This window comes from Pyxicephalus adspersus, chromosome 8 (genome assembly GCF_032062135.1).
Source record: "Pyxicephalus adspersus chromosome 8, UCB_Pads_2.0, whole genome shotgun sequence".
Taxonomy (NCBI): domain Eukaryota; kingdom Metazoa; phylum Chordata; class Amphibia; order Anura; family Pyxicephalidae; genus Pyxicephalus; species Pyxicephalus adspersus.
The window spans coordinates 55,839,736-55,852,066 of record NC_092865.1 but is presented as its reverse complement, the minus strand read 5'-3'; the positions used below and the strand labels follow the sequence as shown (position 1 = coordinate 55,852,066).

Here is a 12,331-nt window from a genome sequence, read left to right as displayed (position 1 = left end):
ATTTTTGGCCAATCAGTCGTTCGTTCGTCGTTCATTTCCAACGATAAAAATTGGAAGTGTGTACGCAGCTTTAGATCACTGTTTCTCAACCAGGGTTCCTCCAGAGTTTGCTAGGGGTTCTTTGAGCAATGATCAATTTGTGCCTCCCAGGTCTAATCAATAACAATGATCTTTTTGACTGTTGACATTGTTCCCAATAGCCAGTAATGTAAGTGTTTCCCCTGATCACCTTACTAATGAACTTTGAGAAGTTTCCTGAAGACCTGTGAGTTATTTCACGGTGTCCCCCCTGTTAAAAAAGTTTGAGAAACACTGGCTTACATAGTTGGCGAAAAGACCTTAAATATAGAGATCTCGGTTTGTGGTATTCATTGTGACCACATAACTATTGTGAATATAGTCCAATGCATTTCTTGGCCACTCATCTACTAATAGAAATATTACATAAAGTTCTTTTTGGCAAACTGCTACCTTTGACCCTCATCTCAGTGAAATAATCCAAATGAATAGAAGTACATTCCATGCTAATTGTCAGGTTTAAAATGATCTATTAAATGCAGCATGGAACTGAAAGTGCACAGACAATCGCTTGATTAATTGTCTCCAATGATTATTTAGAATGGGAGTTAAAGAGCCCTCAATAATTACACTCATTTATATTAATTCCAGTTGTCAAAGTGATATCTGTACCCTCAAAGCAATTAGTTGTATACTCCTTATGGAAATTGCCTAACCAATAGGCTTTATGTTTGGAGAATCAGGTCACTGCATGGTACTAAATATGTGTAAAAAAACAATGCAAGAAAAATGCTTTCTAAAGTGCTCCAACACAAGCAAAATGATTGGTGCATTTTTTAAATGTTGCTGTTTTAATCTTGCTCAAAACCTATGGAGACAAATTCTTTTTTGCTGTATTGCCAGTGCATTGAATGATTCTTTTTCTTCTCAACAGATAACGGATAAGACAATCCTATAGCAAACTCCTTGGGGTGCACTACATCACTGACACCAATGTGTTATATTATATATTTCTATTTCCTATGCATCAAAGGCACAAGGTGTTACAAGGTAAACAGAGCCTTGGGGTTGGCTGTATACAAGCAGATCTCACACTGAGATTACCAGGCAATAAGGGACTGATACATTATTCTCCATTATTAGGTGGCCCTAAGGTTTAAAGAACTTGTGCAAGAACAAATATACCAAAAGTTTGGGGCACTTGGCGATTTTGTCTACATGAACTTCTTGAATAACCTATACCAAGTCAAATGATCGAATTCAGTTGGTTGAACTAAAAATATTAGTAATACTGCAAAGTACAATGTTTTTAGACATTTGTGCACTTATGGTAACACGGAGAAGGCTATTTTCTGTTCCATTGTGACTTGTACAAAGCCACATTCATAAAGACTCGAGGTTGGATGAGTTTGGTGTGGAGGATCCCCAACATTAACACAACTAACACAACTGATGATTTCAGTGGATGAACTCAATGAACTTCTCTCTTTTTTACCTAATTCTAAAAAATGAGCCAGGTCTTCTCGTTCGGCATCAGTACCCGACTTCACAAATGCTCTTCTGGCCAAATGAGCACAAATCCCTACAAAAACAAACCATAACCTTGTGGGAAGCCATTTCCGAAAAGTAGAAGCTGTATTGCTCATAGGGCGTTCAGAGAATGGTGGCAACTCAATCATAATGCCCAAAATTTTATATTATTTCCATGTGCTTTATGATGATCAAGGGTCAACTTGAACCGATGTAGTTTATACCTAAGCTTTACCCCGGACAAACATTTATTTTTATGTAGTTTTGGATAGAGTTTTGTATCTCACTGGGGAGATTTAGGACCAGGAAACCAACGTTCCTGGAAGTGTTGGCTTCTGTCTGCTGGCCACTATAACAGCATGAGCAACTGGAAACATGTATATTACTTGTCTTATTTCCAGGGAAAAACATACATTCAGAATCTATTTTATTGACAGAATGACTCATAAGTGGCCCTTGCCAATCCTTTTGCAATTATATCTAAGGGTACCTGTATTGAGATAACCCTGCATGCTCTCTAGCTATATTGCTAGATTGTTGCTGTGAAAACTCTTCTCTCTGTACTTTAGATTCCTTATTTGCTTCTTTTTATTTTCCTGCATTTATAAATATTTTCTAGTAAATGGAAAAACAAAATTCAAAATAAAAAGTTCCATCCAATAGGAAAATAGGAATTATGTCTTTGTGTTTAGGCAGACTCAGTAAAATCAAAGTTCCCTACAATTGTCTAAATTTTATATTTTCTATCTGGACATAGTGTAACAATGGAGTGTTGGACCCCAGAGAGGCAGCTTTCTATTTATCAGCCTCACCACTAGGGGCCTCCAGGGCTTAAATCTAAAAAAAAGATTGGTCAGGGAGCTTGCACACTCATTTCAGGGGTTTGCCATCACTCCTTCAGGGCTTTAAGTGGAAAGGTACAAATATATGTGGGTAGTGGATAATAATAAAGTTGGATTATTATAATCTAAAACAGGGGTGCCCAAAAGGTGAATCGCGATCTACCAGTAGATTGCAAAGTCAATGCAAGTAGATTGCGAAGCTTTGCCTTTTAAAATGAACTCTATCGCGCACAGGAGTTTATAAGTCCAAGTTTTTATTGTTGGTAGATCATTTTACCCTGGTCATTTTAAAAGTAGCTTGAATGCCAAAAAGGTGTGGGCACCCCTGATTTAAAAGATCTGAGTACCAGAGGATATGTGCAGACCATTTGCCTCCTTACAGCCCTAAGTGTTCCAGAATGGAGAACAACGTTGGACTGGACAAAACAGCAGTCACTAATTACCCATTGCCAGTGTGGTATTATTCACAACTATTTAAAGAATAATGTGGATTTTCACTTATTAGTAATTGCAACCATGATTTTAAAATAAAGCCTGGATGTAGTAAAAAATGTGTGAAAAGTAGCAGGAAAACATATCTGTAGCTGTAAAACATGGATTGAAATTCAATCTAGTGGGCAGGTATTTAACCAATGCAATGTCTGCCAAAAGGTGCATGGGGACGGTGGTGCTGGTATTCAGGCAAAACCAACCAATCAGCATCATTGCTTGGCCTGCCTTTGGTAGGAATCACATGAACAGCCCTATGGCATTGGTCATATAGCCAGGTAATTGAGAAAACCTGGATTCTAGTTACATATGATATTAAAAGTTTAGCTCAGAAGTCTTTTGGCAAATGTGATATCTATTGTTGATTGGCTAAAGCTGGCCATATTTAATAATTACTACATGATATTGATGTTCCCAATGATATTGTATAGTGGCCATATCAGATGAGCATGTTACCCCTGATTACTTTCTCATGGGGAATATACTTGTTGGACAGTTTCTGAAATATAGCCCCCTCTATACAAGATATAATGATATCACATGTATCTCCTTCTATTCCCCTCCAACCTTCTTAGCACAAACATACAACACTCTCCTACCCCAGTATGCATGCTTGGCCCAAGATTAGATGCAAGACCTATTTCCATGATCTATAAATCAAAACTTCATGTGTGGTCCACTATCACCTTTACAAATTTCCATAGGACTCTATACAATACAATTATCAGTAATAAAGTCAGCCACATAAATCACATAAAGCTGAATTCATGGCAAAATAGATGAACTACAAACAAAAAATCTACATCACCTGTCAAAGCTTTACTGTATATGTCCATCCTGTCCTTAAATTTACACAACTCTTCCACAGAGCACAGCCCTTTCTGGCTGACAATGAGATTTGACCATTCTCCACTGCAGTTTCATTTTCACTTTCAAGCCTCCTCCCTACCACTATTTTGGACTAGATAGTGAAAAGAGAAGCAGTACCCTGAGATAATATCCTTCTGCTCATTCCTCCAATTAGCATACTTCTTGCACTGTAACCCACTTGCACTTGCTACTAGTTCTGCTTCTCTTTCCTTCTCTCTAAGCTCTGCAGTAGACTAGAGGCTGATACCAAATATAGGTACACACTGCAAGCATTACAAAAATAGATTGCAGAATTGTATTAATTTAGGCTTTTTATTTAAATCTAATTGGAATTTAGCTTGAAAATATGCATTTTTAATAATTGATAACGAAAAGTCTTTTAAGCCCCTTAAGCCCATTTACCTGATAGACCTCCCTGAGGCCGCACCAAGTCCTCAGCACCAGCTGGCATGCCCTGGCCCTGTGGGTGTACCACCTCCTCAATGTAGACACGGTCAAGTTCCATACAAAGCGGCTCCCATTGCACAGCATGTCTTCTACCCCGCACATGAACACCGAAGCCATGGTTCACAAGACTCTCATTCAACAGACCTGTCCCCTTCTGATGCACAGCTGGCTGAAAATGATCCAGCAGCTTTATTCCAGGCACAGCAAAAAAAAAAGGAAAAAAAAAAACTAGGGTCAATTAAACAAACTTGTCTTTCAGTTGGTTTCCTGGGCAGAGTCCAACTGCTGCTTGAAGTCTGGCCAAAGATTCTAACGGCTGAGCCTTTTACACGGAGCATCCAGGTCCCTCGCAAGCAGCTTACAGCAATCTGGTAAGCGACGGTAGCAAAAATGACATTTGTTTAATTAAAACGTAAGCCATTGATTCCAAAAAAAGACTGGAGCAAAATGACAAGATCAAAAAGTTCTTTTTCCAAGGCAAAAAGTGCAATCCCATCAGGAAGCAATGACATCATAGAAGTTGGAACAGCAATTTCGTGTTTGGAAGACAACACCGTTAAATCTAATTTGACTTTCAGGAAATGCAATTAAATATTTTAAAAAACGGCAAAAGTATTGTTGACGCGATGCAGAATCGGTGCCGTGGTCTATCGTTGCATCGTCAAAGAATACTTTGCTTCATCGAAGCACAGCAATCAGGTCCAGAAATAAAAAGTCACGTAATGGTATTAATGAAGAGATCACTCGCAGCGTCGCAGATGAGTCACACAGGCGGTAAACACTTGATAATAGGCCACAGGGGAAAACTTAAAAGGAGACTGGGTAGTTATGGTGAAAATGAAGCTTGGCAGGGGTCCCCGAGGACCACGACAGTTCATGACACACTGTTTGTGGATAGAAGGACGGCTAAAGGGAGATAGAAAAGTGAGGTTGGCTCATTGTGGTATTTAAAGGTTCCACGGTGGAAGGTTATTTTATAAATCTCTTCAAGAAAGAAAAGAAGCTTAACACACAGCTCTCACTGTCAGCTCAAAGATCATAAGAGGCAAAACCTGATCGATTTTACTTAAAAAAGAACCAAGCCGTTTAAGATACTTAGGTGACTCTTTTAAATTTCTGCTGTGTTAAAAAGCTGCATCATCCATAGTTTTGCCAAAAGTGCACTTTCCTATGAACCAAAAGGAAACACGTCAAAATAATAACATTTTTGGTAAAAGGTTATCTGTTGTTTGTTCTGAAAAATAAACATGTGTACAACTTTCAGCCTAGACCAGTGGTCTTGCTTGACCTTGTGGGCCGCAAGAACATTTTGGTGATTCACAGAAAAATTTGGACATTATTTGCAATTTTTTAATAATAAAAACAAAAATAATATTCTAATAAATTCTTATGTTCTGAATGACAATTTTTGCTCACTTTCATATTGTACTAAATTCACAAACTGTACTAGACATAGAGGCACAGCATGACGTTAGTGTAGTGTTAAGTTGTATGAGGCAACCGTTACCGAGTTGAATGAGGTTTCCACCATTACAACAGTCACCCGGCCCTGCGAATACCGATTCTCATCCGATTGTTTTATTTATTTGTTTATTTCTCAGATGCTCTTTTAGGTAAGTATGACTTTAACTGTGTATTTTCTTTAACTGGTATATTTAATATTAAGTCAAATAGTTTGACTTTGATAACTATCATTTCTTGTCCACACTGGTAATGAGGTTGCGTCGTGGTTACTGCCAGGGAACCACTGCCTTTAGTGGTAGTATTCCCTGGCAGCAACCCCATAGAGAATACGTTGGGGTAGCAGTGACTGGTACTAATACCAATCACCACCAGCTGGTAAATGTGCAGACACTGTTACAAATACGAGTCACAAGAAGCAATGCGGGATCAAGCAGGTCTGAACCTTCCCTAATTTTTTTTTTGCTTTTTTAAATTTTGGATTGGGAGCTGTTTAATATTCAGAAAGTGGAAATAAACTCTGCTTCACTAACAACAACTAAAAATCCTTATACTGAACCACGCATGCACAGCTTGGTGCATGGGCCTTGTAAGATTCTGTGCCGTGGTAAAGTATAACCATCCCAACCAGGTCAATGCCCAAAGACTCCAAACCTGGAAGAAGACCGGATGAAGATGTCAATGGCAACAATGGAACAGGAAGGGTAATCTCGGCATCTCTGAGGTGGGGAAGAGGGATGCTTTGGCAAGTAAGTTAGTACAAAATTAAAGTGCTTACCTGAACAATTTGGCAAAACCATTAATATAGGCAGTGGGAAAACATATGCTTTACCTTCCTTTTCCAGGTACACAAAAGTTTAAAGTCTATTACCCCATTGATACAACCAAACAAAGATACTCATATTGTATTGTACAATATAACTTGATAACACTCAACATTTCTGGTGTTGAGGGGGTCCTAGCACAACCTTCTGGTTCAAAACAGAGGTGAATGGAGCTTGTGGTTCCATTATAATGGCAAACTTGGTGAAAGACAGAAAATTACAACCCCATAAAGAAATGACAGAATTAACAGACATTAGGTGAATAGATATAAGAAAATTATAAATATAGATTGTCTAATTTTTGTATTCATTCTGGAGTTCCATTTGAACCTCCCCTTGGCTGTCACTTACGATAATGGTGGTCATTATTGTAAATAAAAAATGATATAATTTAGTGAAATAATTTTTCTTTTGCTAACAAATCTGATTTAATAAAATCTGACTCTTTTGTCAGCATAACGTGTGCTTTATTACACCTGCAGCTGCTTTGCTGATGTTATAACGTTTCTGAACCCCTAATCTGCTGATACAACCATTTTTAGATATCTTTAACATCTGCTGGCTGCTAAATTTCAAACAGGATGTCACAACCCTATTACTAGGGAAACTGTAAAAAAATCGCAGTCGACATTTAGGAAACATTAAATGAAAAAAAAAATAGATCAGCACTTTTACTAATGTCTGGCCAGTTCTGTCTGATAGAGTCTGTATCTTCACCCCCAGTTTTTTAGCCTAATACTTCAACGACATTGGCACACCACTTTAACGGTCAAGCAAATCCCATGATTGAAAATGATTGGTCACTGTTTGCCATAAGGATTAAGGCATGCCATCTTTCCATCAACTTGAAACCTGATTTCTGACCATTAGTGATTGACAACCATCAAGCAAGTGGAAAGATGGCACCTTTTTGACTTCCGTATTGACGTTGAAAGGGAAATGTGTATCAGTTTTCATGGGTGGTATCACATTGCATTTATGATTGTGCAAAATGCACTAGTTAAGAAGTACACATTTCATCAAATACTAGTTGCTAGTATTCTTCCAGTGCCTGCAATTACTGAACGACTCAGGAACATTTAAAGTCTAGGCTTTTGCTTTACTTGGCAGTAAATTCAGGTCCACTGCTCCACCCAGGCAAAATTGATGGTGTAAATGTCAATTACTCCAAGCCGGGAAATTAAATCATATTCTACCATTCCAGGAACTGTAAGAGCACAGTAAAAACAGACAGGTTATATACAGGATGGGTGGATTGTATGTATAAAATTGTGTATGGATGTCAGCATGAATGTATATATACAGAAATGTGCTGTGTAGTACTGTGGGGATCATTAGCAGCCTATTAATTCAGAGAGGCAGTTATCCATATGCTGCCAAAATCATTTTTGCTGAATGTTGAGTACTAGTCAATTTGAGTCCCAGGACACCATACTGCAGAGAACAGCATTATTGTGAATGTTACGCACTCCTGTAATGGTCTTTAAAACACGATGGCGCAAACCTGTCACCAAAGGGCAAACCTATTTTTCTGCCTTGGTATGTATGTAAAATCCAAACTCGTATGTTGACCCACTAAGGAGTCAAACAGAATTAGAATGTCAGAAATATCGTCCAACCTGACCCATGCATCATTTAGGGTTTCTTTAGTTAGGTGGTTAAACAAGTGGCTTTCTAGTGTTCTCTAGTGTAAAGAAACCAGCAATTATCAATGTAAGGAATGCGAAAAAAGTTTTGAAGAGTATAATAGATGGAAGAGTAGAATAGGTAATAGAAGAGTATAATAGTTGTGTTGAAGCTTTCGAGCATTGTTGAGATGCTACATCCCACATTCCATGGTTGCTGGTCAGTTCAATTGCTTTTATAGAGCTGACTGGGAAAAGCCAAGAAAACCTATAATTTAACCACACTTAGTGCCGTGTTCTCCCCAGCTCCTATTAGCCGGGCACACTACCTAGCACTTTTCAGTAACTATCCAGTTGTTTTTGGTGGTTACTAAAGAGTTTGGTCACAATACAAAGGCTGCTATCCGCCTCCAGCTTCCTCTCACCCAGTTTAAAATCATTTCTGTGGAGAACATTTGTATTGGATGAAATTGTGCCCTGTAAGTGGTAACTGCAGCACAGCATAACCCTCTGCACCAGTCAGTCTGCATACCCACTGTGTCTGTTATGAGGGCTTCCTATTCTTGCTGTTTTGTTCAATATAAAATTTAGCACGAGGGCCTATAAGAGACAAAACATGTTGGAAAATCTTGGTAGTGTAAGTATTTCAATTATAAGATAGGGAAACATAAGCACAGAAACCCACATGGGACTTGAATCCATATTCTTTAATCTGCCTATAGTTATGACACAATAGTCTACCCATTTGGGTTTACCAAGAGGTATTGTTTCTTTGCAGTTTCTGAATGGTGCTGATATGATTTGCACCCATTATGAATGGTTCCAGCTATTGCATTTATTTCCTTTTTTTATTATTGTTTTACACTGTACCATGGGGGTCTATATTGTATAGCTGGGAAGTTCTTGCTATTGAATTAATTCCATTAAAAGACAAGACAACATGAACAGCACAACCCAGATGTGATTAGAACCCACAATCTTTAGCCCTTCTGCTGACCCCTAGAGTAGGACATTGGATGTCAAGCTGTCTCCTCCATGTTTTTCTTTTGCACTGTGGGTCATTTGCATCAAACTGAGTGTAGATATCCTCATATGAGCTGCAGCCTTCTGGGGGCACCTATGGAGATATCCACAGTTGTGACTCAATGGTCTACACCAGGGGTGCCCAAAACATTGATCCCCATCTACCAGTCGATCGCAAAGGCAACCTGAGTCAGTCGCAGAGCCCTGCCTTACCCCTCCCTGCTGTTTCCTAGCAGCCAACTACAACTGCTACAACTATGGGGATCCTGGGGATGTCTTTCTGTGTGAGAAGGCTTTTGTAACAGTGGGGAGAGAGGCAGAGAGGGCAGAAGGGCAGTCTGAGGTGAGCAATGCTGGGCGCCAAGTCAGTTCAGGCTCGGGGTCAGGGTTCAATTACCGAGATACCTTTGTAGAGATTAGCAGTTCTTTGTTTTGTGCAGCACATCATTCTCCTATGACGGGTGAACTGTAGCTTTCCTGTCACTATAGTCTTTTAGTGCAATGTCAGTGCAAAGTTCTGCCATTCAATGTCTAATTAGCTTCAGTCACTTCTGTGTCATACTCAGTATATATATAAATAAATATATGTTTAGTATTTTTTTGTTGGTAGATCATTTTGACTTGGTCATTTAAAAAGTATCTCGCGAGCCAAAAAAGTGTGGGGACCCCTGGTCTACACAATATGGTTTTAGCAGGAGGTGTGGTGTTTGAGAGGTGCTAAAATGCTCCATGCAGCATCTAATAGGTGGTGCGCTGTACCTTGCCTTGGACTTGAATGGGAAATCTCAGAAAACATGTATCCCAATAACACCTGCTACTGAAATTTCATCCCTGGAGAGTGGTAAATCCATAACACGAACCTTCACCCTCGGGGATCTGCACACCCATTGTGCCCATATATATTTAAATATTAAAGACTAACATGAAGGTCTATATTGTATAAAACATGTCAGAAGTTCTTGTTATTGAATTAACTTCATTATAAGAAAGGACCACATAAACACAATGACCCAGATGGGACTTGAACCCACAATCTTCAGCTCCGGAGGCTGATGCCTTATCCATTAGGCCACTGGGCCCCTCTTCCCAGCAGTAGGTTGAATGTAAAGCCGTGTCCTTCAGTTGTTTCTTTGTTTTTGCACAGAGGGTCATTTACATCAAAATGAGTGTAGATGTCCTCATGTAAGCTGCAGTCTTCTGAGAACACCTGTGGAGATGTCTACAGTTGTGACTCAATGGTCCACACAATATTGGTTTAGCAGGAGGTGCGGTGTTTGAGAGGTGCTGAAATGCCCCATGCAGCATCTAATAGGTGGTGGGCTGTTCAACCAAAGCCTTAGACCTGAATGGGAAAGCTCAGAAAACATGTATCCCAACAACACCTGTTACTGAAATAAAATTAGTGTAGATATCCCCATGGAAGCTGCAGTCTTTTGGGGGCATTTGTGCTGGTGCCATAGTTGTGACACAACTATGAGTTTCACAGGAGGTGTGGTGACAATGCAGTTTAAAGTTGTACTGAAATGTTCAATGTGGCATTTATTAGGTGGTACAGAAAATATACAGAAAATATACATCCTAACCACACCAAGCTGTTGAAATTGGGTTCCTGGTAAGAGCTAAAGAGAGTGGAACTTGCTGTCCAATTTAATATTATTATAGACTGTGCCATGAGGGTGTATATTGTACAATACAGGTAGGAAGCTCTTGCTGTTGCATGAATTCCATTATAAGACAGAACAAAATAAACAAAATGACCAAGATGGAACCCACAATCTTCAGTTCTGGAGGCTGGCACCTTATTCATTAGGCCACTGGGCCCATACATTGTGTGATGTTCATTTGCATTAAAATTTGTGTGGATGCTCTCAGGGAAGTTGTAGCCTTCTGGGGACACCTGTACAAGTGCCTACAGTTGTGACACAATGGTCTATACAATATGGCTGTCTGTGGTCCGATTGAGAGCAGCAATATGTCCATAAATTCTCTATATGTTACCCTATTCATTGCTGAACTGGGAGGAATCAGTAGGTCAGGATTTTTTAAGAGGATTGCCTGGAATTATCTTCTTTTCCAGCCACAAGTCAAATTTCAGCAATGGGTGAAGACTCTTTTCTGTAGTTCCTGTCAATTTTGCTGATGTCCAGTTTCCTGATGACTCTGTAAACCTCCCCACATTGGTGACACCCAACTCTCCCAGCTGTAAATTTTCATAAGGTTTTCCTGATAGTGACAACAGTGGTTTACGTCTATGTAGCATGTGTTGATATAGTACAGTCATCATTGGAAGCTTTAATTGTGCTTCTGCATTGTCATACTCCACCAATTTTGAGTGGATAAACTCTACCAAGACGTGCCTGAACAAAGGATCAGTAGGTCTCATCCATTGCAAGGTGCATAATTAGCAATATCAAATACAACAATAAAAATTAGAACAAAGTAGTAAAACTTATAGGAGATTTGTGATTGAGTTTTGGCTTTATTTGTATTTATTTAGCAGTTGTTGGTATATGCATCCAAAACAGAACTGCAGAAAATCCATGATAAATTGCTTCTAATTCTGTGAGATTGAGGTAAATTATTCTGTGCCAAACCAAGCCTCAGACATGGGTACTGTAATTGCTGCGTCTACGGTAACTGAAAAAGATGATTTGTTCTGTAACCCTGAAGAAAACCGTATATCACGCTGGATTATGGCAGTGCAGTGGTTCCACCTAATTTTAATGTTTGTAAGGCAAGCTTCCACTTTTTTATGAGTTGTGTAAAAGTCAATACTGCGAAATGAGAATAAATTCCTCCTATATAAATAACTATAAACTATATTTTGATTTGTTTTCTTCCTCGCATTTTTTTAATTTTTCAAAGTCCAAGGAAACCTGTTGATTAAAGTAGAATGATGGCCAACCAATAAAAAAAAGATAATGCATACTTTGCAGTTTTCTTGTGAGCCCCTTTCACACTTGTGGTGGAAAACCAGATGGTTATCTGCTTTTAGGTGCATGGAACAGATCAGCATTTGCAATAAAGTTTTTTCCTTTCAGGGAACCACATAGCCAAAAGCAATATATCGCTACCAGGAACCATGGCACAACTCCTCTGCAACTATATGCAAATGCATTTGATTGCATGGAAACAGTTGGGGATGTGGTTGAGCCTGCCGTGCAATACTTTGGTCAAACACAAGTCTGAAATGGCCCTTTGT

General features: G+C 39.1%; 1 protein-coding gene and 1 non-coding gene across 3 annotated transcripts in view; both read right to left on the bottom strand.

Annotated features, from left to right (window-relative positions):
• Window positions 1-12,331, bottom strand: part of FRMD4B (FERM domain containing 4B) — a 155,019-nt gene that overhangs the window by 113,018 nt on the left and 29,670 nt on the right. Inside the window, exon 1 of one of the 2 annotated variants that reach the window (XM_072420776.1) lies at window positions 4,152-4,483. The exons of the other annotated variant lie outside the window; for it this stretch is intronic. Within the exon in view, the coding sequence (XP_072276877.1) occupies window positions 4,152-4,313 (162 nt within the window). The 5' untranslated portion in view covers window positions 4,314-4,483. Of the gene's footprint in view, window positions 1-4,151; window positions 4,484-12,331 lie in introns of those variants that run through there. 2 annotated transcript variants of the gene reach the window in all.
• TRNAR-CCG (transfer RNA arginine (anticodon CCG)) lies at window positions 10,136-10,208 on the bottom strand. The gene has a single exon. It is a non-coding gene; the product is annotated as a tRNA-Arg (tRNA).